The sequence below is a fragment of the Neovison vison genome, chromosome 12, assembly GCF_020171115.1.
Source record: "Neovison vison isolate M4711 chromosome 12, ASM_NN_V1, whole genome shotgun sequence".
Lineage (NCBI taxonomy): Eukaryota > Metazoa > Chordata > Mammalia > Carnivora > Mustelidae > Neogale > Neogale vison.
The window spans coordinates 19,421,272-19,438,166 of NC_058102.1; the positions used below are offsets into that span (position 1 = coordinate 19,421,272).

The 16,895-nt window shown below is 37.8% G+C and overlaps 1 protein-coding gene across 7 annotated transcripts in view; it reads left to right on the forward strand.

The window, feature by feature from the left end:
• Positions 1-7,419: 7,419 nt before the first annotated feature.
• WASHC3 (WASH complex subunit 3) overlaps positions 7,420-16,895 on the forward strand; it is a 122,334-nt gene continuing 112,858 nt past the window's right edge. For all 7 annotated transcript variants that reach the window (XR_006381434.1, XR_006381432.1, XR_006381433.1 and 4 more), the window contains exons 1-2: positions 7,420-7,525; positions 8,121-8,219. Coding sequence is in view for 4 of the 7 variants with exons in the window: in XM_044229344.1 (XP_044085279.1) it covers positions 7,475-7,525; positions 8,121-8,219 (150 nt within the window). In the remaining 3 variants the exon portion in view is untranslated. The remainder of the gene's footprint in view (positions 7,526-8,120; positions 8,220-16,895) is intronic.

Below are 16,895 nucleotides of genomic sequence, written 5' to 3' on the forward strand. Positions count from 1 at the left end.
GTTATGTAGCGCTAATTCTCATAGGAGTTGGACAATGGTGCCACAATCTATTGTGAACAGCTAATGTGTCATATCTCTCCCAATTGCCTGTACCTAGGAGAAATGTGTAGATGTATAGAATTCAAGTAAGGTTTCCCTGGCACTTTATTTTGGGCAAGTATAGGACCTGGTCATATGTATAGCTGCTTAGAAGTCTCACTCCATCCTGGACTTACCCAAAAATACATTAGACCCCAAGTCCATGGAGTATTTCTAGATTCTATCAATGTTTTTGACATAGCGTGTTCCCCATTATTCCACGCACCTGCCACAATAACTATGATATGTTCATAAGTGTATATAATCTTTACAAAGTCCTGGGTCGTTGCTTCCCAACGTATTGATGGCAAATGGAAGAGTATGGAATTATTGCAAGGGTTTCTCAATATTATATTCATGTTACCACTATCAGAATCCTCTTTTACCTTTGAAGCCATGACCTCCTGAGTTCTTGGAATAATATAAACAGCCCCCAAAATCAAACTTGCCCACACATTTAGCATATGTTGATTTCAGGTGTTTTGCCAACAGCCTCTTTCTCCCCCAGAATATTAACAGGTAGTGGGAGGAATGAGCCTGCCAGTGAACCCTTCTCCAATTCAGCAAGAGTGGCTTTTGAAGATCTCATTTAGGAATCTTGAAGAGGGTTAAGAAAGTCCCAGATACATCAAGGTGTGCTTGTCATCTTGATGTCTATTATGTGACCCCCCCCCCCAGGGTTAGCCCTGGAATTCAAATAAAAGCCAGAATAACAATTCCTACCTATGTGATATAAAAGAGGCAAGACTTTCTAAGGTAGGATGTATTGTAGAAAAACTAAGAGAACATAGTCTAGAAAATAAAAGGGAGTAAAATGCTATTTTGAATAAAAATTTCGGATTTTAAGATAGATTTCCCAGTATAGTTCACTCATTTCCAATTAATATTTCTATTTTAAATACTCAACAGTGTGTATCTATTCACTCAATGGATATTAAATAACCAGCCACAATAATCTGGAGTTCCTCAAAATTTTTTTCTATTAAAAAAGGCCTTCTCATACTGGAAAATATTGTGAACCACTTTCCTAGACTGACTGGCTCATACCTCTGGCCCAGTCATTTTTTAAAGGATAATAGCAGAAGTTCTAACATGATCATTTTGGACTCTAGAAATAAGACTACAAGAAGAAATGTTGATGTTGAACTTCCAGAGTAGTGTTAAGTGATTTTATGTGGTTGTGATTCAAAATAACCTGACTGCTTTAAGAAGTCCAGGTGCTGAGTCATTTACTGAAACCGCCAAGGGAGGTTAATTAGAAGCAGCTGATAGTGCCATCATCAGCTGCTTTTTTTTTTTTTTTTAAATAAATGGAGAGGGTTATTCTATGAAGAGGACAGAGGGCTATAAAAGGTGTACAAAGCTAAGCAAAGATTCATGACTGAGGCTTATTCAATTATACCCCCACCAATGAGGAAAAAAATCTGACTTAGTAAATTCAAGATAAAAGACCTTGGTAATACAAAATTGTAACTTCTAAGAAGAGTGACTGTGGGTGACATTTTTCCCTCCTATGCTTTTTTCTTTAAGTTTTCCATGATAAATATTTCACTTATATAATAAATTCTTAACTTAAAAATAAGCAGATGTTAACTAACATGTGCATGGCTCTTAGATTAAGTAAGCCAACATAAAGAAATGGAAAAAGCCTCAGGTCTCAAAGAAATTAGAGGTTGGCAATGTCACTTGGTCTCAGTAAGATAATGATAGCATGTGGTATGTATCAATGAGTAATGAATAATTGAAAGAAGAGAAGTGTCATCTTCTAAGGCAGGAAAGTTAAGACACTTCGAATTTTGGGGGGTATCAATTCCTCTGAAGAGGGGGTACAGTGCTTCAGGGGTTACTAAAACAATAGGTTTGATTGATAGTGTGGATGAGTAGTAATTAGACACATCCCTTCCAAAACCCTCCCCCTAGCTTGCATAGCCAGGCAGCTTCTCCTTCCCCTCTGATCACTTTAGATATAGAATGAGACTCTAGACTCAGGAGCGAGGTGCCTTGCTGAAACTACTACCTAAAATCCACATACTGAAAGGTGTGTACTCTTACTGTTTTCTTAGATTCTGTATTTGTCTTCTTAGCATCCATTCATCACAAGGAAAATTGTATTAACTATATATTTTTTTTATTTTCTGTATTCTTAAAGCTCTAACATTTGTGGCCTTATAGATCCTGAGAAACTGTCTTTCCATGACTAGCTAATTCCTAAAAATAGTGAAACCCCAACTACCTCTTTATCTAACTTTCATACACCAAGCCAATATTTCCCCTGTCCTATATCAACTCAGGGCTAGGTACACAAAGCTAGGGACAGCTCCTGTGTCTCAAATCTCACCACAATCATTCACACTAGCCAGTCTTCAAACTATTTCCCCTGCCCTACCTTGCTTTACCCACAGACACCCCAATAAAGACCTGGCCTACACCTTCCCCCACCTCCTGCCTCTGTCTGCCTCCTTACCAAAACCTGGTGTTTTTCCTGAGACCCTGTGTGGCATGGTGTGTCCCACTTCTCTTGGGAAATGTAAGAAACTCTCAATAGCATTTCTCTCTGTCATCACTTAGTCACCTCCATAAATTAAAACTGGTAGGTACAAATGCAACAGTGAGAGATTCCTCCCCCTCCACCAAATCCCCTCAGAGAAAGCAGGATCATCACTAGGCTATGTGCTATTTTACTGGGAACCCTCTATCATTAGATCTCAAGGTAGTCAGCTTTCCAGACAAGAATCCAGGGTCCTGCATATCGGATATAAGCCTACAGCCCAATTTTCTGAGTCTGAAAGTTTGAAAAGGCCAAATTATTAGAAGAAGTAGCCAAGACATTGAATTCTTAACACAAATGAAATCTGTAGGCTAGAATTCCTTCACTTAGCCAAGTTCCAATAGACAATTTGTATCACTCATCAGGAACAGGGCAGAGGAGGTAAATAGGGGACATTTAATTTTATTTTCACACTCCTATGAAGAAACACCACATCTCTCTGTTTATCCTGAAGCAGAGCAGGAAGAAATACAAAGAAAAATGGGAGGGGGCCTCTGGGTGGCTCAGCCATTAGGCATCTGCGTTGGGCTCAATTCATGATTGCAACGTCCTGGGATCCAGCCCTGAGCCCCATATCGGGCTCCTAGCTCATCAGGAGCCTGCTTTTCCCTCTTCAACTCCTTTGTGCTTGTGTTCCCTCTCTCACTATCACTCTCTGTCTTAAATAAATTTTAAAAATCTTTAAAACAAAAAAAAAGAAAGAAAAAGAAAAAGAAGAACACAATTCTCATTGTTTGCCTATCTAAGAACTTATCCCTGATAAAATTAAATAAGTTATTTTCTAGTTATCTGCTATGAAAACAAAGTTAACTGTTGAAACATTCTTAAGATTTTTTATTGAGTGGATATATGCGGGTAATATATACGGTCTCTGCCCTTTGAAATCAGTATTCATTACAATCTATTGTTTTGCCTTCAAAATTGACTACAGTAAATGAAATCTGGTAATCATTTCCAGTCAAAGCCTGGAGGAAGGACTACATACTTCAGAGGATTTCTGGCAGTTGGCCAAGACTTCTAGCTATAAATTGTTTTTAGTCGTCCTGGAAATTCAGTTTTTAAACCATGAGGGGCACTGCTTTCAGGAGCTATGGATGACTGATGAACGGTAATCATCAAGGATCCCAGAGGCAGAGAGAAACTGCTACTCTTCTTTTTGTTAACTAGAAATCACAGCTATCATTTCGTGTGTGTGTGTGTGTGTGTATGTGTTTTAAGAAACCAAACCACTTTGAAAAAAAAATTTGTCAACTGGGCAACTGAGAAGTTGTTCATGTTTCTTTAATTCTATACTGTATCTATGCATGCCTGGTACTTATAGATAACATACATAACCATGAAGCGACTGTCTGGTTTTTTTGTTTTTTGTTTTTTTTTTTTCCTCCCGCTGGGAACTTCTCCTGGCTCTTAAGAGAAAAGTTAAGCTGGCCAGTTGGGGACTCTGCTCAAGCATAGCTGCGTGACTGAGTTCACCCAGAATCATGGGTGCTGCCTAAATCAATGATTCATGGAAGATCAAGAAAGATATGGAAGCACAAGGGTCATTGGGCCCAAATGTCATTCGACAGATACTTACTTAAGGCTTTAAGTCAGTCAGAATCTCTGCCCTGAATTAATAGTCTAGCAGGGCATTCAGACAAGTGTATAAAATGTGCTACGATAAAGTAGTGCAGAGGATACTATGGAAGTAGATTATTCAGAGGGACAATTGGTCAAGTGTTGGTGGAACAGGGAAAGCTGCTCTATAGATAAGATGATAAGATTTCTGCTACTAGTTAGGATTTAGAAAGATGAGAGAAAGCCTCTCACATATGTGGTAATAATAAGTGACCAGATAAAATTCTCCCTCTGACCCTCTCTCCTCTCTCTCTCTCTTAAAAAAAGAAAAAATATATATATTTATATAGTGTATCTATGTGTGTGTATATATATTTGTATACTATATATGTATATGCATAGATATACATATACAGGGAAATATATATTTTTATATAATATATTATATAATATTATATATATACATACACACACACACAGGGAAATGTGTATACACATACATATAAACACACAGGGAAAGAAGGGTGAAGGAAATTTTAGGAGAAAAACGGAAACTCCTAAAAACAGACATCTTAGAACTGAAAAATCTAAAATCAAAATTCATTGGATGAGTAGTTTCATAATAAACTGAACACTAGAAAACAAAGTATCAGTGAGTTCAAGATAGGTTGATAAGAATTATCTGATCTGAAACACAGGGAGAAAAAAATGAGCAGAGCATCAATGAACTGTAGACAGTATCAAGTGATCTAACATACATGTATCTTGGAGTCCCAGAAAAAAAGAGTGACCCAAAAAACATTTTTTTGAAAAAATTAATGGCCAAGAAATCTTTCAAAAGTTTATTGAAAACATCAAACCAGAGATCTGAGAAGTTCAGCAAACTTCAAGAAGGTTAAAAAGAAAATTACATCCAAGCACACTGTCTTCAAACTTGGAAAACCAAGGATAAAGGAACATAAGAATAAGTAGGAGTTAGGCAGGCAGCGGTGGTCGGAGAACAAAGGAGATTGTTCTAGGCAAAGGACACAATATGTTTAAGCCCCACAGCAATTCCTGGTTTCAAGAATGTAAAGACATTTGGGGGGTGTTAAATGGAGAAAACAGTGAGAGGTGAGTTTAGAGAGGTGAGTAAGAGCCATACAGAGGGCCTTGTGAGCACATTAAACTGAGGGAAAAGAGAAACAAAAGTATATCCTGGGTAACAATCAGATTTGTCTTTGTAAATAGTCACTATATGGATACAATGTGTAGGCTGGAGAGACCCAAGATGGAGGCAGGAAGAGGCTATTGCAGTAACATTGGACAATGTTAGAACTTGAGATGTGGCCACAAAGATGGAAAATTACAGATAGATTCAAAAGCTGTAGGGAGCTAGAAGACATACAACTAGAGGGATGTTTAAATGTAAAGGAGAGTGGAGTAAAAGGTGACTGTAACCGCTATGTAACTTTTCCGGGCTTGCCGGCCACCCTCGTGTCACTCTTCATTACCTTACGCCAAACAGAATGACTGTCCTCAACTACAATTCAGATCATGACACTTCCCTCCTTAAAGCTCTTCAGTCGCTCCCATTATGCTTCGACTTGAAATCTTTCCATAACTTCCCATCTTACCCAGAAAGCCAAAGTCCTTACAATAGCCTACAAAGCTTTCCATGATCTGTGTCCCACATAACTTTCATTCCCTTGAATTCCCCTACTTTGCTCACTCTGCTTCAACTACACTGGCTTCCAATATGAAGTCTGGCTTACATATATAAATGTGAGACTCTCCAGAGGTTAGGAGAATGAGAAGGGACCAACAAAGGAAAGATGAATGGCCAGAGAGATAAAAGGAAAGTCATGAAAGAGTGAATCCTATCACTCTCCTGGTCAGGATTTTTAATGGTTCCCATCACCTACAGAACAAATTTTCTAACCTTTCAATTTAGAATAATGGGGGTGGAGGGGTGTAAAATGCAGATTTCTAGGCTCACCCCCAGAGGTCCTTGTTTAAGGTTAATCCTTGAAATGTGCATTTTAAGAAGTACTGCCCACTCCCAAATAATTGATACATGGTTACATGTATCACATGTAACATGTAACCACATAAGTGGTTCATGGATCACACTTAAGAGAAACATGGACTATAGTATCAAATCTGGCATAAAAAGCCCTTAATGAGCTGTTCTGTCTTTCTGACCCCTTTCCTGCCATTCGTCATTTCTGGGATTTTTTTTTCTTCAACAGAATCAAGCCGCTTTCCATTTCCCCTACATACCATACACCCCCTGCCCCTGTGCCTTGGTAGAAGAGTCCACCCTAAACTGTGTGCATATCTCCACTCAAGTTCCTGCTAAAAAGCTACCTTCTCTGTATTTCTCAGAGGATTTAGGAGCACCTTTTATATGTGGTATATTTGCGTGTACGTGGGCATACACACCCACGTGTGTGCAAGTGCACAACTTTCTCAGATTAACACCTCCGCCTAGATGCGGCACTTCTAGACTCTATATATCTACCCTAAACTGTAAGCTTTCTGAAGGCAGAGACTAATTCTCCATCTTTTGTTCTAAGCACCTTAGTATGTACACAGAAGGGGTTCCAAATTTTGGTTTGGTGGCTGTCCTAGGTCCTGTAGGTGTAAGGCTGCACAGTCAAAATCTGAGCCAAGATCTTCAAATCCCTGATGCAAAATTCTGTCAGGTGTCTGTTGTACCTTTTTGATGATCTAAGTGGGTGTCATTTCCATCGGCGTTTGCCTCACTTACAGCATCTGACGTTTTACTTCATGTTAAGTCCTTAGGAAACAAGTTTTGTCCCCTCCTTCAGGGCATAAACCTCTCCCAGTGCAGCAAATTCAATCTTTGTATTCCCCACAGGACCTAGGAGAGTATCCAGCACTTAGGTTTTCAAAATGTGTACTTTTTTTTTAACGAATTACTTAGCTATTTATATAACAGAGTGGGGTAAGCAGGGATGACCTCAACCAGACTCAGTGTTTTCTTTTTTGTTGTTCTTTTGCCCCCTTTTTATGACTTTACTGCTAACACCGGAGCCTTGCACCGCCCCGCGCCTCTGCGTCTGACGTCACAATCCAGATTTGAACTACCAATCCCAGAATGCCGTGTAAAGAGGCGGGTTCTACGGGAGCACCCGAGTGATTGGCGAGCGGAGGCGTTTCCTTCCGGTGGGAAGGGCATCGGAGGCGGGGACTAGGGGGAGGTGTTTGAACATTATTACCGGGTTGGGCGGGCCCCGTCTGGGAGGGGCTTGTGCGTGAGCCTTGGGTCCCCCGCCCGCTGAGGAGATGGATGAGGACGGGCTTCCTCTCATGGGGTCAGGCATAGACCTGACCAAGGTTTGTAAAAAACCGAGTTGATATTAGGTAACCTGGGAGGAGGTTGAGGAAGGGACGCTCGGTCCCCAGGGACACCCCATCTCTCCATATCCAAGTCTGTCCCTGGCCCCGGGCCTCTCTGGTCCGGCTCTCGGGGGGGGCAGAGTCCCACAGTTCGACTTAAAGAGGGTTCCCTCTTGATCCGTCTCAGGGGGTGGTGTGCCTTTCACAAGCCTTTGCTTCCCGTGTTCAGAGTCGCTCTACGCACGTTTTACACGATGGCGGCAGAGGCAGGTTGCGACCTCTAACCCCACTCTTTCATTTAGTCCCCAAGTTTTTTGTGTGTGTTTATGTGTGTTGCCTTTACCAGCTAAAGTTCCCACTTGTGAAGCCAACGCCCTTTCTCAAACTTCGCAACTTATGTCCTCATCGGATACCCCACCCCCACAGTTAAGAAAAATAGTGACTATTTATAGTACTTCCAGTAACTCCTATAACATAGGGATACATAGATAAATAGATAGATAGGTGGATGTACGTATATAAAATTGATGTCAAGGGGTTTGCACGGTGTACTTTGTCCTGTGAAAATCGTGTTTGTTTTTACATAACACAGGTGCCAGCTATTCAACAGAAAAGAACGGTGGCATTTCTAAACCAGTTTGTGGTGCACACTGTACAGTTCCTCAACCGCTTTTCTACAGTTTGTGAGGAGGTAGGTCTGGATACTGGCTTAATGAGTAGCCTAGAAATCATCTTGCACTTTTAAAAGTGGCAAACGAGTAAAACAAAAATTACAGTCTGTATATTCATGGACAATCACCTCTTGTCACCCAGTTACTGGGTGAACATACCTTATATCCTCTCTGATTCTGTATCATCAATCTTGAATTCCACCTCTGCTGAATTAGTTTTTAGAGGCCTTTGTGAGATAGTTCACTAAGGCTTATGTGACTAAAGAGAATAAAAGGAATTCCAAGATTTCACAGTCAAAACCATTTCTTTACTTTGAAATTTTGTTTCTTTTACCCCAAAGTCTTACATTTCTAAGTACACATGGTTTTCAGTTTATATTAAAATTATCGGGGCGCCTAGGTGGTTCAGTCGGTTAAGTGGTGGTTCAGTCGGTTAAGTGTCTGCCTTTGGCTCAGATCATGATCCTGGGGGATCGACCCCCACATTGGGCTTCCTGCTCAGTGGGGAGTCTACTTCTCCCTTTGCCCCTCCCCTGCTAGCTCGCTCTCTCTCTCCAAGAAAGAAAGGAAGAAAAAGAAAGGGAGAGGAGGGAGAGAGGGAGATTGGGAGGAAGGAAGGAAGAGAAAGAAAGAACATCTTTAAAAAAAAATTATTTAACATTCCTTGATCCAAAAGGTGGTTTGGGAAGTAGCCTGGAAACATAACTTTAGTATCAAATATCATTATGAAAATAATAAAAATACTTTCAGCAAATGACTACTTAAGGATTGGGTACCAGATTCAGGAACCCCTGTTTTGTTTTGTTTTGTTTTGTTTTCTTAAAAAGACAAGAAAGAGAATAGGGAAGAAATAGAATCATGAGTTGAAATTGGGTATAAGAAAGGAGGAAAAGGAATAAAACAAGATCATTCACAGATGAATGAATAAAAACAGTATTTAATTCATTTTGTTTTATTTATAAGGTATAGCTTCAGCAAGTAGTTTTTGTTAGGCGTATTATTAACAAAAATTGTACGGAGACAGGAAAACTATTTTTATTGTTTAACATCTGTTATTTTTGTCCAATTCGCCCTCTCTAGTCCAAATCTCTTCTGTCTTCTCACTGAAACAAAAGAAAGTGAAATATGATAATTGATAAAGTAAGGGACTCAGTTCATTATATTTCATCTAACAGGCCCAGAGTTAGGTGCATGCTTCCATGGGTTTTATCTCATACCCACGCCTCTCTAAATGGGATATAGAATTGACTGGCTAAAGAGCGGTAAACCAAGGATTACTGGAGTTAGTCCTTCAGTTTTTATACCAGGGTAGGGTGGAGAGAGTCAGTTCAAGGACTGTTAGCATAAAAGAGCAAATACTCCATCTCCATACTCCTTATCACTAGGTTAAGAAAAAAAAAAAACAGTAACCAGCAAACACACCTATGAAAGCAACTCAGGTAAGCTGCCCCGAAGCAGGGGTAGCCCCTCACCTTTGTGGTGCTTAGTAATTTTCCGCTGCCTGGGAAGTGAGTGCTATTTACTGGAGACTAGATCAAATATAACAATAATCCTTTCTTTTTTAATAATTGCTTATGCATTATCCAAGCCACACGATTCACTCTTTAACCCCTTTCTGTTGTTTCTCTCTCAACTTTCCCTCAACTGTTTTGAATGTATCACTATTCCCTAGCTCTTCCTGAATCCTAGAGAGAAGTTTCTTGACCAAAAACCCATGGAGTTTAAAGGCAATTTATTGCCTTTTTATCCTTAATGAATGGTAGTCTAGGGTTGACCCTAACTCATTATTTTCATATTTTAGCAGTTTGGATATTTATGTCAATTGTAGCTGTGTGCTTGGTGTGATGACAATAGTGTTTATTGTGTGCTTACTCTGTGCTAGGCTTTGTGCTAAGTGTTCCACATGTATTCAGTCATCACAGACCACCCCTTTGAGAGAGGTCCAATTTTCTGTTTTTTAGAAATAGAGAAGTTGAAATGTATAAAGATTTAAATTATTTGCTTAGTCCTTATTCAATCAACATATATTTATGTGTATAGTATTTATAGTGTAGTCACTATTCACCTAATAATGGGAAAAACCAGAAAGGTTTCACTCTTTTCTTATATTGCACCTTCTGATCTGGGTGAGAAGCATGTTTACATCATTTTCAAATAAAAGACTGTAATGAGCTATTTCAAAATTTATTTTTTTTAGATTTGTATTCTCTTCTTTATTGTGCCATGTCCATTTGGTATCTTTTTTGATATGATAAATCCCAAGGATATAATATATGTATTCAAACATCAAGTGCTATTTTTTTCTCTTTGAATTAAGATCATTGTGATTTTTCAAAATGGGTTGTTGTTTTTTAATAGCACCTATTAGACTCATTGGTCCTTGTTTAGTTAAAGCCTTAAACAGAAGCCAAAATGACTATGTCTCCCTCAACAAAAAAGGAAACTCAGGTGCTATTTTTTTTTTTAATTGGAAGTCAATTGGGGGAAAGGAAAAAACCTGGGGGTTTTTTTGTTTTGTTTTGTTTTTTGTTTTTCCCATAATCTGGTTTGAACCAAACCCAAATTATACCAACTTCAGTCACAGCTAAACTCAACCTGAAAGTAAATTTGAAGCAAATGGTTAGGGCTCTTTCTTCATCACTAATACTAGTTTTAGAGTTCTCTAATAAAAAGAAAAGTGAAGAATTTAACTTTTAAAAAAACTACCAGGGTACTTTGTAACTCTTCTGATGACTGGAACCAGGGTAAGAAGAAAGGTTGAAAGACAGAGAAAGGAAAGTAGTTGAATCAGACCCAAGTTACAAAGTTCTTCCTTCACAAATCCCCAGTTAGCATTTCTATTCTGGCCCTAATCAGAAAAATCTTATGGTATTATATGGAGTGTGCAAATTTAAAACGGAATGGAATGAGGAGTGCAATGCAAGTTCTATGCATATCGCAGATAAAACTGAGCAGAAATTTAACCTTATAATGAATTTTGAAGTGAAAGGTATTCTGTAAACAGGGCAATCACATGTGTTATTTTGACTCTGACTTGTAACCCTAGAATATGGAGTTTTTAATCATTTTTTAAGTATTAGGGAAGGCACTTAGTGCATGGAGCACTGGGTGTGGTGCAAAAATAATGAATACTGTTACGCTGAAAAGAAAAAAAAATTTTTTTAAATTAAAAATTAAAAAAAATTCCAAACTATTTTTTTCCTAAATTCTTTAAGAATAGGAAAAATTACTGAGAGTACTCACATAACCTAAAAAATTTTATCGTGCTTATCATCTGCATCCAGTTTTTAAGCACACCATTGGACTTAACCTTCAGCCAAATAATCTTGCTTAAAACTATATTTACTGCTAGAACTTTTATAACTGCTTTTACAACTTTCACAACTGCTGGGCTTAAGTGTCAGATGAAGCTTAATAAAACCATCAATTGCATCCCTTTCTGGCTTATAAAACATTCAACCCAGTGTGATATACCAAGGGATTCATTGTTTTAAAATGTTTCTCTTTTAGAGAACTGGATGTGCAAACTGAGTATTTTACAAACCTGAAAAACCACAGTATTTTATTTTTGTTTTCATGTTCAACTATTAACTCCATATTTCTTCCTTTCATCTTTTTTTTCACTTTAATAAAACGCACCACCTTAGAAATAGGTGGGTGATAAATCAAGAAATTTTCAGTTTATCTGCAAACTTCAGGTACTTTGCAAATACCCTTATTGTCCCAAACCAAGATATTTCAGGTTTGCTTTTTTCTTTTTAATTAAGTTTATTTTTTTAAGTGTTCCAAAATTCATTGTTTATGTACCTCACCCAGTGCTCCATGCAATACCTGCCCTCCTTAATACCCACCATCAGGCTCACCGAATCCCCCACCCCTTTACCCTCCAAAACCCTCAGTTTGTTTCTCAGAGTCCACATTCTCTCATGGTTTGTCTCCCCCTCTGATTTCCCCCAACTCACTTCTCTTCTCCATCTCCCAGTATCCTCCATTAATCCTTGTGCTTCACAAGTAAGTGAAACCTTATGATAATTGACACTCTCTGCTTGACTTAATTCACTCAGCTTAATTTCCTCCGGTCCCATCCATGTTGATACAAAAGTTGGATATTCATCCTTTCTGATGAAGGCATAATATTCCATTGTATATATGGACCATATCTTTATCCATTTGTCTGTTGAATAGCAAAGATAAGTGGATGGTTAAGTGGATGGAAAAGACTTATCTTTCAATTTTGTCTTTCTGCTAGAACTTTCAAGTTACTTTACAGTTACTATCATTGATCATGTTTCTTATATCCATAATCATCTACATTTTAGCCAATGGTTCTCAACCAAAGGAAGATTTGGCAATATCAAGAGGTGTTTTTAGTGGGGGTAGAAGTCAGAGATTCTACTAAATATCCTGCAGAGCACAGGAAGCCCCTTACAATGAAGAATTATCCAGCCCAAAATGTCAATAGAGCCAAGGTTGAGTGGTTTGGAGTTGTGGAAGGAAAATGCAGGAGGCATAAAAATCTCAGAAATGAACTTCAATAACCCAAAAATGAAGCCAGATACACTTCTGTCAAATGACAATGGCTTTCTAAAAATATATATATTTATGTATGTTATGTCAATAATTACATGGGAACAGACTCAAAAATATTCATTATGCTGAATTATCTTTGAAAAGCAGAGGTTCTTGGGGCTCCTGGGTGGCTCAGTCAGTTAAGTGTCTGCTGTCGGCTTGGGTCATGTTCTCCAGGTTGTGGGATCCAGCTCCTTGCTTCTTGCTCAGCCCAGAGTCTGAGTTTCTCTCCTTTTGTCCCTCCAATAACACGTGCTCTCTCTCTTTCTCTCTCAAATAAATAAAAAAAATTAAATCTTAAAGAAAAAAGAAGAAAAGCAGTGGTTCTTAATTTTGCCATGGACCCTTTGGCAGTCCAGTGAAATGAAATTAATATTTTTAAATGCATAAAGTAAAATGTGAGGGATTGCAAAAGACACTGATTATATACTTTAAGGACCTCAAAATTGTGATACAGTAATATGTCCTATATTAGAGTATTAAATTAGAGAATCCAGATTAACATATTTAACATGTTTAATATTTTAGACTCAAAATCCAGCCTTAGAAAAGATGGATAATACCTTTATGGATAATAAAATAATATGATATATCCACAACAAAAATCTTCCCTAGCCAGGAGGAAAAGCCTTTTGTTGATCTGATTTTGAGAAAATCAATTATATCCTGGTTGTAATCTTGGGGTATATGAACTTGGATAGGGAAAAAAACCCTCTATATTTGTTTTTATTTACCTCTAATTTCAGTTTCACACTTTCTTTCTTTGTTTTTTAAAGGTTTTATTTATTTATTTGACAGAGATCACAAGTAGGCAGAGAGAGAGGGGGGAAGCAGGCTCCCTGCTGAGCAGAGAACCCAATGTGGGACTCCATCCCAGGGGATCATGACCTGAGCCTAAGGCAGAGGCTTTAACACACTGAGCCACCCAGGTGCCCCTCACATTTTCTTTAAATTTAGTCACCAAAGGGGCACCTTGGTGACTCAGTCAAATAAGGGTCTAACTCTTGGTTTCCACTCAGGTCATGATCTCCGAAGTGGTGGGATCCAGCCCCATGTTGGGCTATACACACAGCACGGAGTCTGCTTGAGATTCTCTTTCCCTTTCCCTCTGTCCCTGCCCCCACTCACATGCTATTAATTAATTAATTAATTAATTAAAATCTTTTAAAAGTATTTAGTCAAAAATTACAGGAGAGACTCTTGCCAGCAGAAATCATAGATCTTTTTATATTAAATTATATTAAATCAGTAACTTCCTTATATTTCAGTATTAAAGTTATTATTAGATTAGATATCAAAGATATTGAAATAAATTATTATAAATTAAAGTATATTGATCTTTAGATCATTGTTAATATCTTGCATGAATAAATCTTTCATGTAATCTTGTTTTATTTAGAAAAGTCATTTTATTTTGGTTAGGTTTTGATAATCATGTGAGAATGGGTAAAGTGAGTGTCAAAGTAAAAGGGTGATATACTAAAAAAATCTGTTTCCAAAAAAACTAGGAATTACTGCTCTAGAAAGTATAACCTTTTTTTTCCAAGCCTCTTTAGTCTTCCTTATCAACAAGTAGTTTTCCAAATAAATATTTTCATCATTATTTGCTTGTTTACCAAGTCTTGTATTAAAATCCTTAACCTATCCTGTGTGAGTGTTTGAGTATCCATTTAAGGACAATTTAGTTTTATCATCTAACCCTGAAAAATTTTTTAAATACTTCCAGGTAAACAGCATCTATTTTAGGAAATTATATCAGAATAATTTGATTCCTTTTTTTTACACAGTAGCATATTATTCTTTGGAAGAACTGGATTGATGACTTCTTAGCTTTTATTAACAAAAATTCTATTTATGCACTGCCTGGGAATTTTCCATCTTGGTTTTTTAAATTTGTTTTGAGGTTTTTTTGTTTTGTTTTTGATTTTGGGGTTTGGGTTTTGTTTGTTTGTTTTTTAGTTAGTAAACTTTTTTGGAAAAGTTTGCACTGAGTATTGTACGTAAACAATGAATATTGGAACACTGCATCAAAAACTAATGATGTATTTTATGGTGATTAACATAACACACTTAAAAGCTAAAAAAATTAAAATTAAAATTAAAAAGAATAGTTTGAGGTTCACAGCGAAACTAAGCAGAAAGTGTTGAGTTCCCGATATACTTCTTGCATCCCTGAGTTCACAGAGCACAGCTTTCCCTATCAACATCCCCCACCAATGTGGTACATTTGTTAGAATCTATATTGACACATTGTCATCACCCAGAGTCTATGGCATCATGTTTTAACAAGGTATAATTCTTTCAAACAGTTTAAAATTCTTTCAAAAATAGTATCTGGAGTTGGAGCATTTGAGTTCAGATTATTTTACTTGTATAAAAACTCAGTTTTCTCTCTTTAAAATTGGCATGATAACAGTTCTTTCTTTATACATTTGATGTGAGAGTTCAGATGATATGTTGCATACACAGTGTAGCATAGTAAGGTAAATGCTCAGATGTTTATAATAATGGTGATTATTGCTTAAAAGTACACTTACTTATATAGGAGCACCTGTGTGTCTCAGTCATTTAAGCATCTGATTCTTGATTTTGGCTTGCATCATGATCTCAGGATCGTGCTTTGGGCTCCTTGCTGTGTGTGGAGCCTGCTTAAGGTTCTCTCTCCCTCTCCCTTTGTCACTCCCCTTTCATCCCCTTCAAGGACACATACTCTCTAAACAAATAAATAAAAGTACATTTATATAAATATATCTAAACAAAAATTAATTTTAATTCATATTTTTCTGTTTATTTTAATCCAACCAATACAAGTAGTTTTAGATAAGCTAGAAATTATCTCACTTTACAAATTAACTTATTGTAGGATTTCTGCAATTATTAAGCTTCTTTAATGAATTAAAACCCTGGGTGGCTCAGTTGGTTAAGCGGCTGCCTTTGGCTCAGGTCATGATCCCAGCGTCCTGGGATCGAGTCCCACATCGGGCTCCTTGCTTGGCGGGGAGCCTGCTTCTCCCTCTGCCTCTGCCTGCCACTCCGTCTGCTTGAGCAAGCTCCGTGCTTGCTCTTGCTTCTCTCTCTATGTCAAATAAATAAATAAAAATAAATAAAAAAAATTTAAAAAACTGCAAAAATTTAATTTCCATGATTTCCAAGAAAACACTTAAAATTTAGAGAGGAATTCATTCATATAATGATATATAAACCTGTATTTATGTTTACATTAAAGCCTTATGTGAGCAAATGCTAGAGCTCAAAGTTAAACTTAGCCTTAAGTGCCATTTAAGCCTAGATGTTAGGGGGCCTAGGTGGCACATTTGGTTGAACCTCTGACTTTTGGTTTTGGCTCAGGTCGTGATCTCAGGGTCATGAGATCCAGACCCAAGTTGGGCTCTGCACTGGGCACAGATTGTGCCTGAGATTCTCTCTCCTTCTTCCTTGCCCCTCCCACTTGTGCTCGCTCTCTCTATCTCTCTAAAATAAATAAATAAGATTTTTTTTTTAAAAACTAGGTTCTAATGTTTTATTTCTTAATTATAGCTTTGTAGATATCAGGGTGCTCATCTTAAAAGCTCTAATTCCACTGTGGCTGCCTTCAGTTTTTTTCCCCTCTAAATGTGGGCAAATGACCATTTATTTTTTTCTTTTTTTTTTTAAGATTTTATTTATTTAGCTGAGAGAGAGAGAGACAGAGAGCATGAGAGGGGAGAAGGTCAGAGGGAGAAGCAGACTCCCCATGGGGCTGAGAGGCGGATGTGGGACTCAATCCTGGGACTCCAGGACCATAACCTGAGCCCAAGGCAGTTGCTTAACCAACTGAGCCACCCAGGTGCCCTCAAATGACCATTTCTTGGGGGTGTTAAAATTCTGCTTAGGAGTTAGTCAGGATCTTGATAATACCCCAGAAAGCAGTCAGAGTGCCACACATCTGCCAACTGGTAAATATGCCAACTGCCCTTGGACTGTATTACAGAGTATAATAATGTTTAGGATTGGAAAGTTTTAAGTAAATGCTCTTATGGATCATATTTTATGATGTTACTTTTATTTGTGCGGCTGTAAATAGTACACACACGTAAGTGTAATTTAATTGTACAGAATAACTAGAGCATGGTAAGCTTTTTGTTCTG